At 35.4% G+C, this 19,511-nt stretch overlaps 2 protein-coding genes across 8 annotated transcripts in view; one reads left to right on the top strand and one right to left on the bottom strand.

Moving 5' to 3' along the window:
* Positions 1–19,511, top strand: part of LOC135221028 (regulator of G-protein signaling 7-binding protein-like) — a 1,347,771-nt gene that overhangs the window by 1,226,067 nt on the left and 102,193 nt on the right. The window lies entirely within an intron of this gene.
* On the bottom strand, positions 4,913–18,698 carry LOC135221529 (triosephosphate isomerase-like). Its single transcript, XM_064259252.1, has 4 exons — positions 18,052–18,698; positions 15,455–15,546; positions 6,242–6,376; positions 4,913–5,588 (listed from the first exon to the last, which is right to left on the bottom strand). The coding sequence occupies exons 1-4, from the start codon at positions 18,170–18,172 to the stop codon at positions 5,070–5,072; spliced, it is 867 nt and encodes a 288-aa protein (XP_064115322.1). The 5' UTR covers positions 18,173–18,698; the 3' UTR covers positions 4,913–5,069.

Here is a 19,511-nt window from a genome sequence, read left to right as displayed (position 1 = left end):
TATATTCTGGAATCGTTGAGTTTGTCCGAGTCTGTGTAAATGAAATTCTCAAAGCTTCCCAAAGCATACCACGTTCGTATAGAATAAATAGATGGTAGCTATCATTTTAAAAAGTATGTAGGATAAGATACATTAGCCTTCAAAGTTGCTTATTCGTTAAAGGTCACGTTCGTATAGAATAAATAGATGGTAGCTATCATTTAAGAAGTATGTAGGATAAGATACATTAGCCTTCAAAGTTGAAGGTAGTAGGAGAGAATTTATTAATAAATTTACTCCACAATTACGAATAAAGCATTTGATGTCTGTATTAAAACCGTCAGGAAATTCCTAAACTGACTGAGAATGGCGCCAAGTCAGTTACAAATTCCAATAGACGTCAGGGTTCATTCTTTTCCAGGAAAAAAATATAATTAAAGATGTCTTTTGGCATTAAAAAGTTAAATGGGAAAAGAAGTCCATTACAAGATGACATAAAATACTGAAATTAATTAGCGAGAGCGAGAAAAAATGCGATGAAAGTTGCGAGGAGGAAAATTCGTTTCAAGAAAGTATTCCAGTTTATGATATCAAATTTTAATCTCCCGGGCATTTTTCGTCCCTTGGAGATAAAGCGAAGCAAACAAGGATGCTGAAAGGAACTCATGCTGTCTTTGGATATTAAAATTCCCGTTGTCCAAAACAAAAGAAAATCGATGTTTTGATGGCAATTCGTCCATCTAGAAAGTTTACAGCTTTGTCATTATATTGTCTTTTCATTTTCTTTAAAATACTTTAGAACAATACTAGCTTCTCTCGGAAATAGAAGGAGAAACTCTTCATCAAAAGAATAGGAACGACTCACAATTAGGATATTCTAAGACGAATCAATTTTGGTAGAAGAAACAATATTTTCTGAAGGTTTTTCGTCTTTCATTCACGCGTCACATTCATTATCTGGGTTACTGAGGGGTTCCTACGTAGCCATGTTGCTAATTGATGTGACAGGCGGAAAGGACTTAGTTAAATTAATTTTTTCTAAAAAATGAAAATATCTTTAAATTAAGGTAGTCTAAGTAGACGAGGAATATATAAGTAACATTATTTTTAGTACGAGGTAAAGAAATCCTTTTCACATACGTGATGAATGTATAAATGTTACAAAGGTTAATTGGAGGATTTTACGGAATATTTTTCTATTTCAATGACAGTCTATTGTAAGGAAAAGTGTTACCCGTGTCCTTTGTGTTGAGCCACGTAGAAATTATGTGCGCGCATGTTTATGTTCGCGGGCAAATATTTTACGTGCAGAATATCTAAAGATATCAGGTAGAATTTCAGTTTACGATAATATTGGTGCTGTTTCCGATTTAACTCTATTTGCAGATTTGCTTCTTCAGTCGAGATCTTGCTCAGATTTAAACAGATGCAATATTCATGAGAATTGGGTCAGGATAAGCATTTTAACTTGCCTGAAGGTATGAAAACGCGCAGAATTATTGCTGGAAACCAACTATCCACGGGATCCGAAAAGCTCGTTCAGAAAGCAAAATCAACATGTTGTACTGTCAATGGTTGCTGTAGAGGGTGGTGAGTTAAACTGTTGCCGTGATTAAGACTCATTTTGATCTTTACTGAAATAACCAGTGTTAATACCAGACGGCTTTTAGTTTCTGTTTTCCACCGGGGAAAGAAAATACGATAGTCATCGCCTTACCAGGTTTTGTCTTGCCTTTATGACTAGCTTTAGAGAAACTCCAAATTAAAAGATTTCGGAATATACCATCGAGGCCCTTCAATAGTAAGACGTCCAGGATGAAAAAGGAGGTAATTAGTATTAATGGTTAGATTGATTGCTGCGAATGAGACATCAGTTAAATGTAAATAACGAACAATTTATTTTTATATTAGTCAAGAATAGCGAATCATTAATTCACATCCAATATTCTCAGAATTACTGTGAATAACAATGTAATAAGTCTCCAGTTGAAGAAAGGATGACACTTTTGGTACAGTAACAAATGGAAGTGTCAGAGAATATATATATATATATATATATATATATATATATATATATATATATATATATATATATATATATATATATATAATGTGTGTGAGTTTTTCAGTGTGTCCCGAAGACTGTTCGTAAGCTGTGTAGGGAATGAGATTGCATCATTCTTAGTAAGAACATAGTGTTCGTAGTACGCTATTTTCAGCCGAAGTCGAATTATTCGAAAGTCTTTGAGAGAGACCTTACAGACCTTACATCTTGTTCGGGTTGCCCCAGGTCCCTCAGTGTGAGGCACCTCTAATGTCTACCAGAGAGTTGCTAGTACATCTTCCAGTATATTTTGCATCTTCCAATCTTGGATGGTCTGGGATGCAGCTTAGATATTTGTCGAGTTTATTCTTAAACACATCTACGCTCACTCCTGATATATTCCTCAGATGAGCTGGCAACGCATTGAATAGACACTGCATTATCGATGCTGATGCGTAGTGGATTAATGTCCTGTGTGCTTTCCTTATTTTTCCTGGTATAGTTTTGGGCACTATTAATCTACCTCTGCTTGCTCTTTCTGATATTTTTAGCTCTATGATGTTTTCGGCTATTCCTTCTATTTGTTTCCATGCCTGAATTATCATGTAGCGTTCTCTTCTCCTTTCTAGACTATATAATTTTAAGAATTGTAGTCTTTCCCAGTAGTCAAGATCCTTAACGTCTTCTATTCTAGCTGTAAAGGACCTTTGTTCACTCTCTATTTGTGCAATATCCTTTTGATAGTGTGGGAACCATATCATATTGCAATATTCAAGTGGACTACGAACATATGTTTTATAAAGTATAATCATGTGTTCAGCTTTTCTTGTTTTGAAGTGCCGTAACAACATTCCCATTTTTGCTTTACATTTTGCCAATAGAATTGCTAATTGATCATCACATAACATGTTCCTATTCATCATCACACCAAGGTCTTTAACTGCTTCCTTATTTGTGATTGTCTCATTATTAGGTCCCCTATATGCATATAGCTTTCCTTCTCTGTCTCCATAATTTGTTGATTCAAATTTATCAGAGTTAAATACCATCCTATTTACTTCTGCCCAATCATATACTTTGTTAAGGTCTCTTTGTAATGCGTTCCTATCTTCGTCACAAGTAATTTCTCTACTTATTCTTGTGTCATCTGCGAAACTACTCTCTACAGAGTCCTTAACATTTCTGTCTATGTCTGCAATCATAATAACAAACAGTATTGCAGCTAACACCGTACCTTGTGGCACACCGGATATTACCTTAGCTTCATCCGATTTCTCATCGTTTGCAATAACTATCTGTTTTCTGTTGTGTAAAAATTCTTTTAACCATCTTCCTACTTTTTCCACTATATTATGTTTTCTAATTTTCTTCGCTAATATATTATGATCTACCTTGTCAAAAGCTTTTGCAAAATCTAGATAAACCACATCTGTTTCATTTCCGCTTTTCATATTTTTGTATATGTTCTCACGGTGGACTAACAGTTGGGTTTGTGTACTTTTTCCAGGTACGAAACCATGTTGTCCTATATTAAACAAATTATTTTTTATTAAATGTTTCATAATATTTTTCTTCATTACCCTTTCATACACTTTCATAATATGTGATGTTAGACTCACATGCCAATAATTACTTGCCTCTAGTCTTGATCCACTTTTGAAAGTAGGGGTAATATATGTCTTAATAATATTGCAAGTGGCTTTGCGATAGAATGAACTACTTTCTTTAACAAAATAGCAAGGACACCATCAGGCCCTGCTGCAGCTCCATTTTTAATTTCATTAATAGCCTGCACAATATCAGCTTCATTAATATCTATGTCTGCTAAATATTCACTATTTTCATCCCTTACTTCTATATCATTATCTTCATTATCAATTCTAGGGGTGAATTCTCTCTTATATCGTTCTGCCAATATGTTGCATATTTCCTTTTTTTCATTCGTTAATCTCCCTTCAATTCTTAGAGGGCCTTTTTCATTTTCTTTTGATTGTATAATCTTTTGTTCTGCATTTTCTATCGTACTTTTTAGTTCGATCACTTGCCATGCATTTTTTTCTTTTGCAAGACCTTTTTTCCACTTTCTGATTTTCTGGAATAAGATCCTTCTGTCTCTTGGTATGCATGACTGATGCTTACTTTTCTTCTTCGGTATATATTTATCCACTATTTTCTCTAATATTTTATATAATATCTCCGTATTTACCTTTATATCATCACTTACGAAATTGTTATTCCCAATCTTGTTTAATTCTTCATTTATTTCTGATCCATTTTATATTTTTAACTTGTAGAAGAATTATATTTTCATTCCATATCCTTCCCACTTTTTCATTTCTTGCTTATCTCTGTTTTCACTTGCTTTGGAATGGACTGTTAATTCTATGACATTATGGTCTGAAATACTCGCATTATAAACTATTATTTCTTTAACATAATTCACCTCGTTCACAAATACTAGGTCTAAAGTATTTCCCTTTCTTGTTGGCAGGTGATTTGTTGAATGCTGTATTCTAGTAGCATATCTAATAGCTTTTCGAATTGCCTCTTATCTTCTGCACTACTATTACTCTCTTTTTTTATATGTATAAATACAACCACAATCTCCTATTCGTTCTTTCCAGTCTACGAAAGGAAAGTTAAAGTCTCCGGATAGGAGAATAGTCCAGTCCTTGTGATTTCTACATATATCATCCAATTTTTCTATTATTGTGTCAAACTCTTTAGAGAGAGAGAGAGAGAGAGAGAGAGAGAGAGAGAGAGAGAGAGAGAGAGAGAGAGAGAGAGAGAGAGATTTCTCACCCAGGAAATGCTGATAACTTTTTTATTTGAAAATAAAATTTGTTATTTAAATCTGAAGGTTTCAGTCAAAATTATTGCTACCCTGCCACATTTTATTCACTTAGTATTCACCAAAACAGTTGTTACAATTTCATTTTTACGGCGTATCAGGAATTATTTTTACAAATGAAGGTTACATTCACTGATTTGTCTTTGAAACTATACTGCCCAAAAGTGCTCTTCAAAATAAAGAACTAATCAGCTTTTACAGCATAGAAATGTATCTCTTGGGGCAGCGACACTGAGTAAAGACCTTTGATTTGAAATGCTTATGTCTTATGTTACCAATGAGAGCCGTACTTCTTTTAACGCTCAGGTATTTCTTCCATAAGTGTTTTGTCCAGTACTTGGAAGCACCAACCAACTGAATCACTTCGAAGGGCGATGAAATACTCTCGGCAAAGAAGCCGTCGAGATCTGGCAGCTGTGCAAGGGCACTCAAGTCCACAGTTTTCTCAGGAATCGAGACAAGAAGCTGAATCTGTTCTGCAGTTTCTTGGTTGATGTTCTGGCGTAACCAGAGACGTAATTTGGCCAAAGTTTTTCTTGTCTCTTTTAAAAAAACGCTTTTCTCTTTGGCGCTGGAACCAGACGTCTCCAAAGCAATGGCTATGTGGTTAGGATACGTCTTGATGAGGTCTTTGAAGAGATGTATTTTGTCGAATAGGTCACCTTCATTATCCTCCATGTTCATATTTGGTAATACTCCAAGGCGCATGGTTACCTGAAAATATAAAATAGAATACTGAAATAGCTTGTGGCGGGAAGATTTTAAATTGTGTATGAAAGTGGCAATAGTGTGTATCAATAGTTAGTTTTCAGTACTTAACCAATAAAGAGAATATATATTATTTATTATTATAATAATATATATATATATATATATATATATATATATATTCTATCTATATATATAATATGCATGCATATATCTCTCTCTCTCTCATAATATATATATATATATATATATATATATATATATATATATATATATATATATATATATATAAGCATTAACCTACAAATGTCCTTTAATATCCAAGGGAGGACAACATATATGAAAATTATTAATTCCGAGGTAGAGCGAATTGGATATGAAAGGACATTTGTAGCTTAATGCATGTATATGAATCGCGAGATGTTATAAGAATTCATTATATATATATATATATATATATATATATATTATATATATATACTATATATATATATATAGACATATATATTGTGTGTGCGTGTGAATCTGTGTTCGAATGCATGTTCACAGGAAGAAAGTGATAAATTGACATCGTATTATGAGTCCTAATCTAAGACAGTATGCATGACAAGGGCAAAAATCTATTATTGCAACAGATAGCAGCAAGTCAAGAACCTTACCTTAAATCCATTTCCGAGTGCAAGGGCAGCTTTATCCCTGAAAACCTGGGAAGAGGCGTCAGTATCTAATTCATCTAGGACGACCCATTGGGCCAACCTCTTCATTTCAGCAATTCCTTTCTCACCTCGAGAATCCTGCCAGGGGGAAAATGATACGGTCAAGGTTTCTTATCGGGTCCTGTCTTTAGGGAAAAGTCATAGAGTGCCTAGTTCGGTTACAGAATTAGAATAGATCCGTCGAATTTTGTCATGTTAGTTTCTTACCGATTAGAATCAACAGTATTGTCTCAAGCGACTGACCAAAAAGGTAATTTGATTACGTTCTTAATTCACTGAAGTGTCAAGAAAAAATGTCATTTAATATTCAGATAGAAAGGGTATCAAGTTTAAAGGGATATTCCATGGACAAGGCTAGTGGTCAGTCACGTTTATTTTATTCGCAGGTTCTTCGAACATGCATTGAAGACTACCAGTTCCTTACAAATATATAACGTGTCCTTTGGCTCACCTAGACATTGTCAGTCTTTGCAGGAGCAAATGAAGAGATAATCATTCACTAAACCGGATTATGAAAATGGTGTTCATTCATATATGCAGTACGTGAGAAAGGTCAATTCTAACTGTAATCCCGCTGAACGAGTTATCCCTTTTCCTTATATATGCCGTATTGAGTGTTAGCAGCTTTGAAACAGCATATTAGTTAAAAAAAATTGAATTTATAGATTGAGTTATCGCTGAAACTTGAGTGTGACTTCGTCAGGAACATAATAGCAAGATCGTAAAGACCCCACAATAAAGGTTAATAGTTACTGGAAGAAGCCGCTTATTGTTATGATATCAGTTTTTAATCAAGCACAGACGTAAATATATTCAAGATGTAAAGAGAGAGAGAGAGAGAGAGAGAGAGAGAGAGAGAGAGAGAAGAGAGAGAGAGAGAGAGCAGAAGCCCGTTAGACGGGACACAATTGTAACTTGTAAGTAAAATCGACAATTATTACCACGTTGATAAGAGAGCAATGTTTATGTCACATGTAGTGAAGTATGAAAATGAAGCTGGCCTGCTTGTGATAATTACGAAGTAAATCATTTGACAGGTTGTTTCTTGAGTCGCACAACAACTTAATTGAAAACTTCTAATTAACTTTCATTTTTGCGTTAAACTGTTTCCTCCCTCACCTTTTTTTTTCTCTCTCTTTTAGTACCGTTCGATTAAAGACTGGGGTACGCTTCCAGTACTAGATTTTTACAGAAACTTGACTAAAACGTTGCAGTCATCGTGAAAATGCGGAACGTTAAAAGAACGTTATTGCTGTTTATTTTTCAGCTAGAAACTTAACGCATTTTTTCCCATTGATTCGTGTTTGCCGGAACCTTTAGTTTTCTAATCTTCGTTAGTAAAGAAGTAGTAGGATATGGTTTTTTTTTATCATCTGTCACTATGAAATAACTTTAGAAAATAAAGCAAATAATTCACTGAAATGAAATTGAAACCAAATTTTCTGACTGCAGACATCAAAAGAAATTGCGCCCAGTATCATTTTAAGATATCAAAAGTAGTACTTCGCTTTTTATGGAGATTTTTTTTATCGTAAGTTATTACGTGTGTTCTTTGCAAGTAAATCCAATTAAGTGAATGTTCGGTTTATAGAGCGAGTAATCAGAGATCAAAGAAAACGAAAATATCGCTTGACTGACTTGAATTTTTTGCTGAATGAAATTGGCGTCGCCAGAAAAAAAAATATGTAAATGTCGGCAAAAATGGAAATGTAAATTGGAAAATAAAGTTTTAAGAACGGTCTGACTTTGACAAACGTTGGCATGGGTTTAATATATGGCCAGCATGTTGAATCACCATTAAATGCTTTGAGCCAAAGATTTTTTTTATAATATACAAATGAATCCTGAATTTTAGGGTATGAAGCCAAGCAATGAGGCACGGCAGCCGTTCAGCACTAATGACAGCAGTAGTAGGGAGTTGCATTAGTTGGAAAGCAAGATAAAGTGAGCTGGACTCTAACTCAAAGTAATTACAAGGATCTAATTTTAAAACTGGTTAAAAATTCCACATTTGCGCCAAGATATAACAGTTGGAGAGGATAGATAGCAAGATGGAAGAAAGATAGTTGGAATGGAGGTAGAAATATCGACCGCAAACACCTCTAGTCATGCATATGTAATTCGCTCATACAAAGCATCCTAAATAGTGAGGCAAGAAGATCTAAATTGTGAGGAATATAGGTAAATTAGGCGTTTGTTCCCTAAATGACTTAGGGTCATCTGCAGAACCTGTCATTATTATTATATTGCTACGATTATTGTTATTACTGGTATTATCCTTTTTTCTTTCATTATTACTGTGATTATAATCAGTATAGTCTTATTACATTCAATTTTTTAACTATTCTCAATTTTATTACAGTTATTACCATTATTTTGATTACCATCTTTTATACTACTTCGGCAATTGTGGATATTGCCGATTATTCATTTTTGTATCTTATGTATCTAGACTGTGTTTGTTATCGTCTATTCTTTGTATATTCCATGTACTTTATGGCCTTGAGCTGAAATAAAACATTATTATTAATATGGTACACCACGGGAGGTACACATACGGCACGACCTCCCAGCGGGGTCTCATGTTAATGATATTTTACTGCCTGGTTATATATACTCTCGTTGTGTTTGTTATAGTGGAGCGATGCTTCTCATGTCAGACATAATGTCAGATAAAAATTTATAGTTTTTTTTAAAATAAATGTAGGCCTTATGCTTGTTCATGCTATCAACGTGAAAATATTGTGAGCAATGGAAATGAACTGATGCCGATTATTCTGCAATTCTGTTGTTATAGTATTCATACCAGTACTACAATAAGTGTTTTATCATAATTAGTAACTTTGGCTGGAGTGGAAGGTACTGCATTGGTCTGTAGGTGATGCAATGATTGTATGGGATCTATTTTGTAATTGCTATTTATTTACTTTTCTTTTAAAGAAATTAGAGCAGTTAGCGGAGCATATTTATTTTGAACGGTTATGACACGATTATAGTCGTGGGTACTCTCCGCTACCCATTATTTTTTATGAGTTTTCGCCTGACCTTACAAAATGCTGACGTCAGCTCGATAATGACCACAGCGATTGAGGTCATTGTTCTCTGCACAAGAGTAAATGCTGTTCTGCATTGGGCTTTGTTCCAGTGGGAAATAGTTACATACAGGTACTAGAATAAAAAACGCGGCGTAAAATATTACTCCATTTCATGCACAAAACTACTCAACCGTTGGAAAGATTTTCGTGCTGACGTTAATTTGTTGCCGTGACAGGACAGTTATGCCAAAAAGAATGAATGGCGAACGCCCCAATTATCTATGACATTAATTGCAAAGGGCGCATAGTTAAGTAAAGTCGTTATAAAACCAGTTTCAGCGTGAAACACTGGAAAAAAAACTAACATTTACGCTCCCTCCCTCACTTGTTGTTGTGTCTGTGGCCTCATTGTGACCCAGTCACTCAGACCAGCCTCTCACGGTGTGTTGCGAGTCAGTGAAGTTAAATGGCAGTACTTGGATGGGTGACCGGTATTGATTCTCAGGCACCGCTGGTACATAGGCTTTTGTGAATGCATGAAGAATAATAATCAGAAAATAATAGTTCGAGAGGCTGGATGGCGAGTTGGAAGAAGGGATGGATTTAAGAATAAATGGCCCCTAGAAGTTCTTTTGAAAAGGCCAAGGTAACAAGGAGATATATTTTACTCAGGACTTATTCCAGTTCTGAGGATTCATGAGGACTATCAACTCGGATCATAAGAGCAAGGACCCATGCTGGCATAAGGCCAGCTTAAACCTACAGCAACGACATTACAGCTCCTTTTTCAGACACTTAGATGAATAGTAGGAAGAGTAGATCCTTGTGTGGTTCGTAACTTTCCAAATGTTGGAATTCTGTATGCCTATGTTTTATATATGTAGAGGTTGCTTAGGATCGGAGAATGATTTGGCGTAGAACCAAAGTCAGTTGGAAGAGGTAAGACTTTGTGTAGATTACTACTTTGAAATGCAAGGATTAGCGCTTGACGGGAAGGCTGTTTTGGATCAAGTGTATCCCCATTCCATGTTCATATATATTCATTCCGAGGGAAGAGTTTTAGCGACCAGGCTTATTTCTTCGTCATTTTCCCAAAACCCGGAAATCTGAACCTCTTGAAAAGAGACGGTAATTTCAAAATGAAAAATTATTTTTATTAATTTGTTTACGTTGTTAAAAGTTTAGTAAGAATAGAAGGCATTTGAGAAAACAAAGAAGCGTATATATTTGCGTCAGTGTTGTTTGATGGTATTTATGGGGCAAAATGCATATAACGAAAGGCATTTGTTGTAGCGTGCAGAGTGCCGGTGACTTCCGAAAAATGGCTTCATTTGTTCAGCTGCTTCCTGCCCGCGATGATAAATTATGGAAATACCTGCAGATGATCCATCTCACGTCGAGGTCGACCTCCGGGTCCCGTCAGTACCCTGATCTCAGGTCGGGTTGGTCTTGGCTGCGAGCGAATTTTTATTCTTATTAAAGGAAATGGTAATTTTTGTTCTTCCGTTTTATTCTCAAAAGAATTTATATAACGAGTTCGATACTGTAATCAACCATGGTTTAATTCTCAAAAGAATTTATATCACGAGTTCAATACTGTAATCAACCAAGGTTTAATTCTCATAAGAATTTATATCACAAATTCAATACTGTAATGAACCAAGGTTTAATTCTGATAAGAATTTATATCACGAGTTCAATACTGTAATCAACCAAGGTTTAATTCTCAAAAGAATTTATATAACGAGTGCAATACTTTAATCGACCAAGGTTTAAATCTCAAAAGAATTTATATAACGAGTTCAATACTGTAATGAACCAAGGTTTAATTCTGATAAGAATTTATATCACGAGTTCAATACTGTAATCAACCAAGGTTTAATTCTCAAAAGAATTTATATAACGAGTTCAATACTGTAATCAACCAAGGTTTAATTCTCAAAAGAATTTATATAACGAGTTCAATACTGTAATCAACCAAGGTTTAACGTCTTCATAATAATTTATATCAACAAGTCAATACTGTAATCAACCAGGTTTAATCTCCATAACGAATTTATATCACGAGTTCAATACTGTAATGAACCAAGGTGAATAGCAGGTAACAAGTTATATGTCACATGAGACAATTAGTTTTGTTTAGGGTCGAGAGCATAAGGATAGTACATGGAATTTAAACATAATTTACGTTTTTTTTTTTTGGGGGGGGGGGTGGGTTGTTTGGAGGGAGAAACACTTCATCTTTCCAGAATTCGTTTGTGGTTAGCCATAAAACAAATGCTTCTTCTAATATGTCTGTGTGTGTGTCGTAGACATTACCGAACTCTAGCTATTCCAGCGCACTCATAAAACCGGAATAGATTTCCCCAGCCATAAAAACTCCCATAAATCCCGGATGTAAATTGCGTTGTAGAGGTGTCTTATATGGGCATAATGCATAATGGTTATACTATCCCACTGGGCTTTCGGAGTGCTGTTTGTTTATTGCGTTCAGCCAAGTATTTACCCGAATTTCGCTCACCGAATTTATTTACTTTTACTTGATATACGAAGCTTATTTGTTACTTAATCATTTATGATACACATGACGGACATTATTAATTTTATTTTACTTTACTCTTATTTCTCTACAAGTCCCCGATTAATTAAATTTGTGCCGGTTAAAATTTGTTACATTGCTATTTTGTTTCGTTTTGATAATGTATCAGTAAATTACCAGTGAAAAATAAAACGGTGCATATTATAACAATAACCGAAATAAATAAATAGTAGAACAAAAATGTGTGAGTTAAAGCGAGTTTGCTATAGTGGTCCCTTAAGCAAGGAATAGAGGCCTCTGTTCATGTGCTATGGCACAGTCCAAGGGTTGAGTACATAGGCTACCATACATGACCACCAACTGGTATAGGTTCACTGTGGATGGAAAAAGCATCAATCACTGGATCGATTTCTACAGAGACCTCTGATCTTTTGACAACGTTTTTGAGGCAGGGTGACCTCGCAGATATTCTGAGGTTGAGGCCTCCTTGTGTAAGGATAAAAAAATTCACGAGCAGAGGTGAGAGCAAGCTCATTGATCACCTCTTGATGAGACAAGAATTGAAAGAATCACCTAAATATGAGAGCTAATATTCAGATAGAATTGAATATAGAATTTAGGCAAAGGCCAAACACTTGCACCTATGAGGTTATTCAGCGCTGAAACGGAAATTCACAGTAAAAGATTTGAAAGGTGTAACAGGAGGAAAACCTCGCAGTTGCACCGTGAATCAATTGTGGGGAGAGGGTAGAAAGTAAGATGGAAGAAACAGAATATGAAAGGAGGTACAGTAAAAGGAACGAAAGAGATTGCAGCTAGTGGCCGAAGGCAAGTTGCAAAGAACCTTAGGAAATACCTACTGTTCACCGCATGTGGTGCACTGATTGCACTACCCCCCTACGGAGATATTCAAATTGAGATGATCGAGAACAAGGTGACGCACTTGTCATTGAACTAATGAATAAGTCTTGGACATAGAAAAGATCATGTGTGAAGTATACTGGCACTCAGTATATTTCAGAAGACGGTGGGTGAAATTCATCTGAAGAAAGCAGCAATACTTGCATAGTGAATCGTGAAATGCATGCCTAGGGCAATTCGTACGCTGTTGACAATCACTGGTAAATTAAGAATTAGGCCAGGGAACCAATGTTGCTTCGTGACAAGATGTAATCTACTACTATGAGATTCAGGGCTTCTGTAACACGGTTTTTTGGCAATAACTTTTTATCTATGCATTTCATAGATATAACGCTTATTCAGAATACACATTATATCTACACATAAATTTTGACTGTATTCTGCATAAACGTAGGTTGAATAAATTTGGTACTTATAATGTAAAAGTGACTTTTTTTGAAGACGGGCCAACTTACTCAGAGATAAGGTTTCGAACGCACTCGTTACGTAACTTATGACCGCATTTCTTCCCTCTTTCTCGATGGATGATTGGCTATACGTAACGAAGGCTATACCTCTGGCAACAATGAGAAAAATTTAAATACAAGCAAAGCAGTACACCTTTATGAACTCTGAATCCTCTCCACTGATAATGAACAAACCAACAAAATATGTTAATAAATACAAAAACACTTCGATTATTAGTCTAACTCCCAAAATAAGTGTCCTAAGAAATTATAATCTGCTTTATAGGTCACAATCAGATTGACAAGATGTAGGGAATAGTTGGTAATTTTCAGACATAGTAGACAAGCTTGATTTGATAACTGCTGTATCCAATGTCAAGCAATTTTTATTTATCGGCTATCTACCTATTTACTAAAAAAAAAAAAATAGACGGTACCGTATTTTGGCTTTAAACCTTCACTAATAATTATCGTCAGAATGATGACTTCATGAGGCTCCACCCACTTTGGCCTCGTTATAATTCAGGATAACAATGAAGGCTATCATGGACATTGTTGTATTAGAAAATCTAACTTCTGGCTATAAAAACTCATTTCTCGAGTAGTTGTAAGAAGTGCTAAATGATCCTCAGGGATCCCAGCAGTTGGCCTAAACGTTTAATTCATGTATATTGCTGCTATTACTAATTTGCGGCACTACTGCTACAGTAGTATTACTACGCTAGCACAGATAACCCCCACCCCACCCGCATCTATGTATCGTTCCGCCATTCATAAAGTCTTTATATCCAACATGGTCGTACAGACTAAAGAAGAAGAAAAAAATTTATATCGGATGATCCGTTGGTCTGCTGGAGATTTTAGCACATATAAGCTTGTATTTACTTTGGATAAAAACCTTATTTTAACGAAAATAGTTGTATAAAGACTGTTTACATACAATCTCTCTCTCTCTCTCTCTCTCTCTCTCTTGGTGACATAGTGAATAGTTAATGGAAATGTTCAAAATCCTGAATGACATTACAAGTATTATAATCACGTTACGCTAAATACAAATCAGACCATAAACATTGGATTTAAACTAGAAACTGAATAATTACCTATTCAGGCTACAGTAAGTATGGCCACGGGCTTTCTCTTGACTGTATAAAGTTGCAAGTCGTAAGAAATGCAGTTTTGCAACCACGGGGACAATTCCAAATCCTGTTAGCCATTCTTGACTACTATGGGTTTCAGAGCCGATGGAATAAGGTGAATGGGTTTCTGTCTGGTGGTTGGACGGGGCAACATTTCGTAAAACGATGTTTACCTTGCTTACGTAATGAATGTTTTTCGACACTTGGCTCGCTATCATTGGCCATGGCGTCGGCTAGAGCATTTTTACCCTATAAAAATTTAAACTATCGGGTTTAGGTTACTGATAATGCTGACAAAATTTGTGTGTAGTTGTAAAATATACATATGTCAACTTTCAGCTACATCCGATGCTATGATAAGGAGCAAAATCCAAAAAACCGTGTTACAAAGGCCCTGAATTTCATAGTAGGTAAAAGCTATAAATGAATCTAAATACTAAATTTAAAGCTATTATCAGAAGTTCTGGAAAATGAGCCTTGTGATACACGGCAAAATACAAGGTGGAGGACAGTAGCAAAAACGGTTTGTGCAATTTCTAATTGTTGGATTGCGCTTTGCCCAGATATCCTCAGAAACATAGATACAAGCTACTGGAGACCAAGACTAGAACAAGAAAAGGTTAATTTGATGTAGTCAAGGTGGGGGCATAATTTAGGTCAGTGGTTCCTAAACCGGGGTCCGCGGGACCATGGGGGTCAAGGAGAAGGGGTCTGCGACACAATGAAAAAATTAATATTTGTATAACTCCAGAAAAAAAATATAGAAAATATTTTATATATTTACTTATACTTACTTTGTGCAGGAATATGCAAATATTAAAGGTACTACGGTGTACTGGATTATCTGGGTATGGTAATAATAACTTTTGATTGACTGGTGTCCTTGGTATGGGTCAAGTTTGGGAACCACTGGTCTAGGTTATTAAGGGTATGGGGACACTAGAACAGGTGAAAGGGATATTACAGTTGGTATAGACAAATAATCTAGGCATTTTACAGAGAGATAAGAGATTCCGTACACATCAGATATTTTCCAAACTCTGAACACAGAGCCAGGCCCTTAATACTCATTCTCTTACCTCTGAGAAGTCTTGTAACGCGATGCTTCCGTTCCAGTAAGTTTCGTGACGGAGTTTGTGTGCAACTTCTTTTGTGCTTCCAATGACGAGATCTGTTGAGAGCGTTCTTTGTCATATTTCATTTGACTTGGAAAACGTAATTATATAATTGATAAATATGTTCATATATATTTTTCCTATTGTTATCAGCGTACGGTTTGGTAAAATTTGTCACTGGAACAAAACATAAAAAGGTTATGTAGGTAAAGCAGAGTAAGTGAGTTAACAGGACTATTGATTCAGTAGTCAAGAGGAAAAGAATGGGAAATAATAGGTAAATAGTAGCTACAGAGGGAAGATGTGAAAAAAAAACGTTACAGCAAGTTAAAAGATATTTTAAATGGAAGTAAATTCAAAGGGAAAATTAATGAACACGTGGCTTTTGGCCCTTCCAGATGAAGTGTCACATTCACTAAAGGAATGCGATATTATTTGTGCTTTAGAATAGTTTCATCCTCGAGTTGCCAAATAGTGTTAAACCAACTAATTCCTAATTTGCGTGGAAATTAAAATATTAGCTGTTTGAGCAACTTTTGGTTATTGCCGACATACACTTAAATATAGTTATATAAACATTTTGATAATTTTTTTTCATTTCGAGTAATGACGTCATTCATCACAAAGTGGGTGCCTTAACAGAATTCTTAACAGATTCCTAATAACCTTGAGCTTTTATGTAATTTTTATTAATGAAGTAAAATTTCATAAAATATAAATTATTAGTTATAATTTCCTTTAAAAATTTGACACTTTAAATAAAAATTATCATCAAAATGATAATCGTATCACTTTGTTTCAAAACTAGGAAATTCCAGCTTTATGTTTTCACTTACGTATGTTACAATGATCATAGAGAAAATAGTATTTGATATATATTTTCATTATTATAATTACTGCTTTTTCTAGAGTAACTACAGTATAAGACTAACCCAGCATGGAATCGTATAGTTCAGTTACAAATTCATTTTTATTTCTCTACTTCTTTCCAAAACGGTAATTCAGTAATAACAACAAAATGGCTTGAAATATTTATGAAACGAAGGACTTACATTAGCTAATGAAAACACAGGCTACATCATTTGCTGTGACATCACTCGGATATTGCGCCCTTACAAAATTCTTTTGTTTTCAGTAGGCCAATGGCATTCGAATGCCTTCGTCACTTCAGTATAGACGTTCGTTCAGTTTTTCTTGTTTTATAAAGTAAGATGTGTCATATACTGAAATAATGGCAACATTTCGCTATTGACTTTCACATTTGAACCATTATTATTTAGAGAACAAAAATTTCTACAATGCAATATAATGTTTAATATATGCATTTTATGTTACTCGTATAAGCGGCACGTTATTGCGAACTTTCATCGAGCTTTGTCGGTTACTTGGGCAACTTCTTTTTCAACATCGTTGCTATTGTCATAATAGTAATCGCCATTAATAAATTTTAATTTCTGTATTTCATCATAAATTCAAATGAATAAACTTTCTCTTGTTTGTATTTGACAGAAGTTTAGAAAATGAAGAGTTTGTGGAGAAAATTATATCAAACATCAATGCAGTTCTTAAGCCTATAAATAAAATACGTAATTCTTCAGAATATAACCGTAGTTCTGTAACACTAGCCATTCTATTCATCACTCATTAATCCATGTTATGTCACGTATGTATTCTGCAATGAGTTTAAAAAAAATGTTATGAAAATGTTCTTTGCGTGAGATTTCCCGGCTTGGCAAGAGAAAATATAAGATTGCGTGAATCCACCACGTGATGCATGAGAGTTGGCGCTCTCTCTCTCTCTCTCTCTCTCTCTCTCTCTCTCTCTCTCTCTATAATTAATATAATATATATATATATATATATATATATATATATATATATATATATATAATATATATATATAATATATCTATATATATATATATATATAATATATATATATAGATATATATATATTATATATGTTTATAGATGTAAATAAACTATGAACACACAATGCACTGCAGGCCAAGGCATGGAATGAGAATAATGCGCTCAGCGCTGCTATTTTTATACGTCTCCTTACCACGCTGAAGTATATATAGAATGAATTCAGAGTAATTAATTGTAACACTGAAATTCTGATCCCATCCCAATAGTGCAAAACAGGTTGAGGCATGAAAGTTCGCTTCCGTGTGTGTGTGTGTGTGTGTGTGTTAGATGTAGGCCCCGTAGTCTACAAAGACGATTAGACGAATGCCGGTAACCGTTATGCATTTGTATAGGTCCTAAAGGATGATTAAGGCGTCGAGGCTGTGGGAGAAGGCTCAATGCTCCGGCGCGCATATAGACTCACACACACACACACATCAATTCTGGGGTTAACAAGAAGCCAACGAACCGTCTTTTTGAAACTAAATACCGTAATACAGAGAAGCGCATAAAACAAGCTGAAATAAATAAAATATAAAGAACTTACGACTCACAATAAAATGTAAATAAAACAAAGTCTAACCGTCAGTTACTAAAAGCTGAGCTGAAAGAAGGCAGCCCCAAGATTTAATAGTGGGGGAACTACATACCTGCACTGGGATTCATTGGATTAGCGCCTCTCAGGACTTGTAACATATGGGTCCTACTCGCTTGGCTCAGCTCTTTATGTAAGGTAGCCACCACCACAAATTTCCTCGACAGCGCTGTCATCCTGCTGTGTAGTGTAAAACAACTTTATTTAGATAATATTCACTTAATTACACAGGCACCTTATATATGTTGTTTTTCGTGATTTCTTTACTTCTAGAGGCGTGACTAGACCAATATTGCAACAAAATTACGATTCTCTAATAAATTTTGATGTCTTTTTGTAATTCTGTTGTCACATTTTGCAGTTTCAGTCATCAAGTTTAAAGTGCAATGTTTTCCTTTACTTATCAGTTTATTTGATGCCTTTTAATCTATCACAAGCACAGAAATCCCACTTTTTTCCCCCTTTACTGTTCGTATTCTCCCGCGGGGATGCGACTGACACGTGGTTTCACTCCCCTGTGGCTCTACCGACACAAAAGAGACGAGTTGGCAACTCTCCCCTTGTCTTGAGAGGTACACTTTTTTTTTTTTTAAGCTTTTGTTATAAATTTCAGTTCGCTTTTTTTTCTCACACTTATTCCCACCAGATCTCCTTGCCTATTTTTCCTGTCAGCTGGATAAGAAAACGGGGAATGTGTGTCTTTCAAAACCTACCGAAGGTCTGTGCTGTAGGATCTTGACTTCTGGAAGGAAACCGTCAACTGTCAACAACAGTTGTTCAGCGGTCTGTGGTCGTTCGAACCCTCGGGTCGTGAGAACTGCCTTTTATAATTTGTGCGCGTACGCATGTATGTATATGCGTGTATGTGACAAAGATACCATGTCCAGTTAGAAGAAAGTGGGAGAAGGTAAGGAAGAAATTTAAAGATAACCGCTAGTTTTTAGTAAAGTTATCACGGTGAGTAACGTTAACGGACTTGGACTAAAGTTTCAAATGTAGAGACGCTATCTGATGCCAGTGCAGTCACTGCATGATAAATTATCGAGTGTGTCCAAGATATATTGAATGTGGAAGAAAGAGGTAGAGCTGAATGACTCAAGAGTGGATGTTTAGTTTAAGTTTGAGAGTGCTCATGTAATTGATTGCTGAGGAGGCAGGAAGGGAGGGAATCGGGAGACTGAAAATGGAATAACGCCTCAAACTGATGCGATTTGAAGTGACGGTACAATGGTGATAAGGTGATTAAGTGGCGTAACCAGGATTTGTAAGGTGTTTTGATGAAGCTAATGCCCGGGTAGAATCAGTGAAAGGTGGAATTGTTTCACTATGTAATGATAAAAATGATCGAGTAGACTAAGTACGGAAGTCGGAAGTTGCATAGTAGGAATCCTCAGTCATTGCCCCTCATGCTGGGCACTATAAGCATTGCTCAAGGGTCTTTGCAGCGTTCCTTTGGCCCCTACCCCTAATAATAGTTTAATATTGCAACTGCCTGGGTTTTTTTTTTTTTTTCTT

Source organism: Macrobrachium nipponense, chromosome 2 (genome assembly GCF_015104395.2).
Source record: "Macrobrachium nipponense isolate FS-2020 chromosome 2, ASM1510439v2, whole genome shotgun sequence".
NCBI classification, from domain to species: Eukaryota; Metazoa; Arthropoda; class Malacostraca; order Decapoda; family Palaemonidae; genus Macrobrachium; species Macrobrachium nipponense.
Note: the sequence above shows the minus strand (reverse complement) of the source record. Positions and strands in the feature narration are given on the sequence as shown.

Excerpts from the sequence above, each read along its gene's own strand:
- LOC135221529 (XM_064259252.1), bottom strand. The coding sequence starts at position 18,172 with ATGACAGCGCTGTCGAGGAAATTTGTGGTGGTGGCTACCTTACATAAA. Across the intron at positions 15,547-18,051 it reads TCCAATGAATCCCAGTGCAG|ATCTCGTCATTGGAAGCACA; the intron begins GTATGTAGTTCC and ends CGCTCTCAACAG. Across the intron at positions 5,589-6,241 it reads CACTCGGAAATGGATTTAAG|GTAACCATGCGCCTTGGAGT; the intron begins GTAAGGTTCTTG and ends TTATATTTTCAG.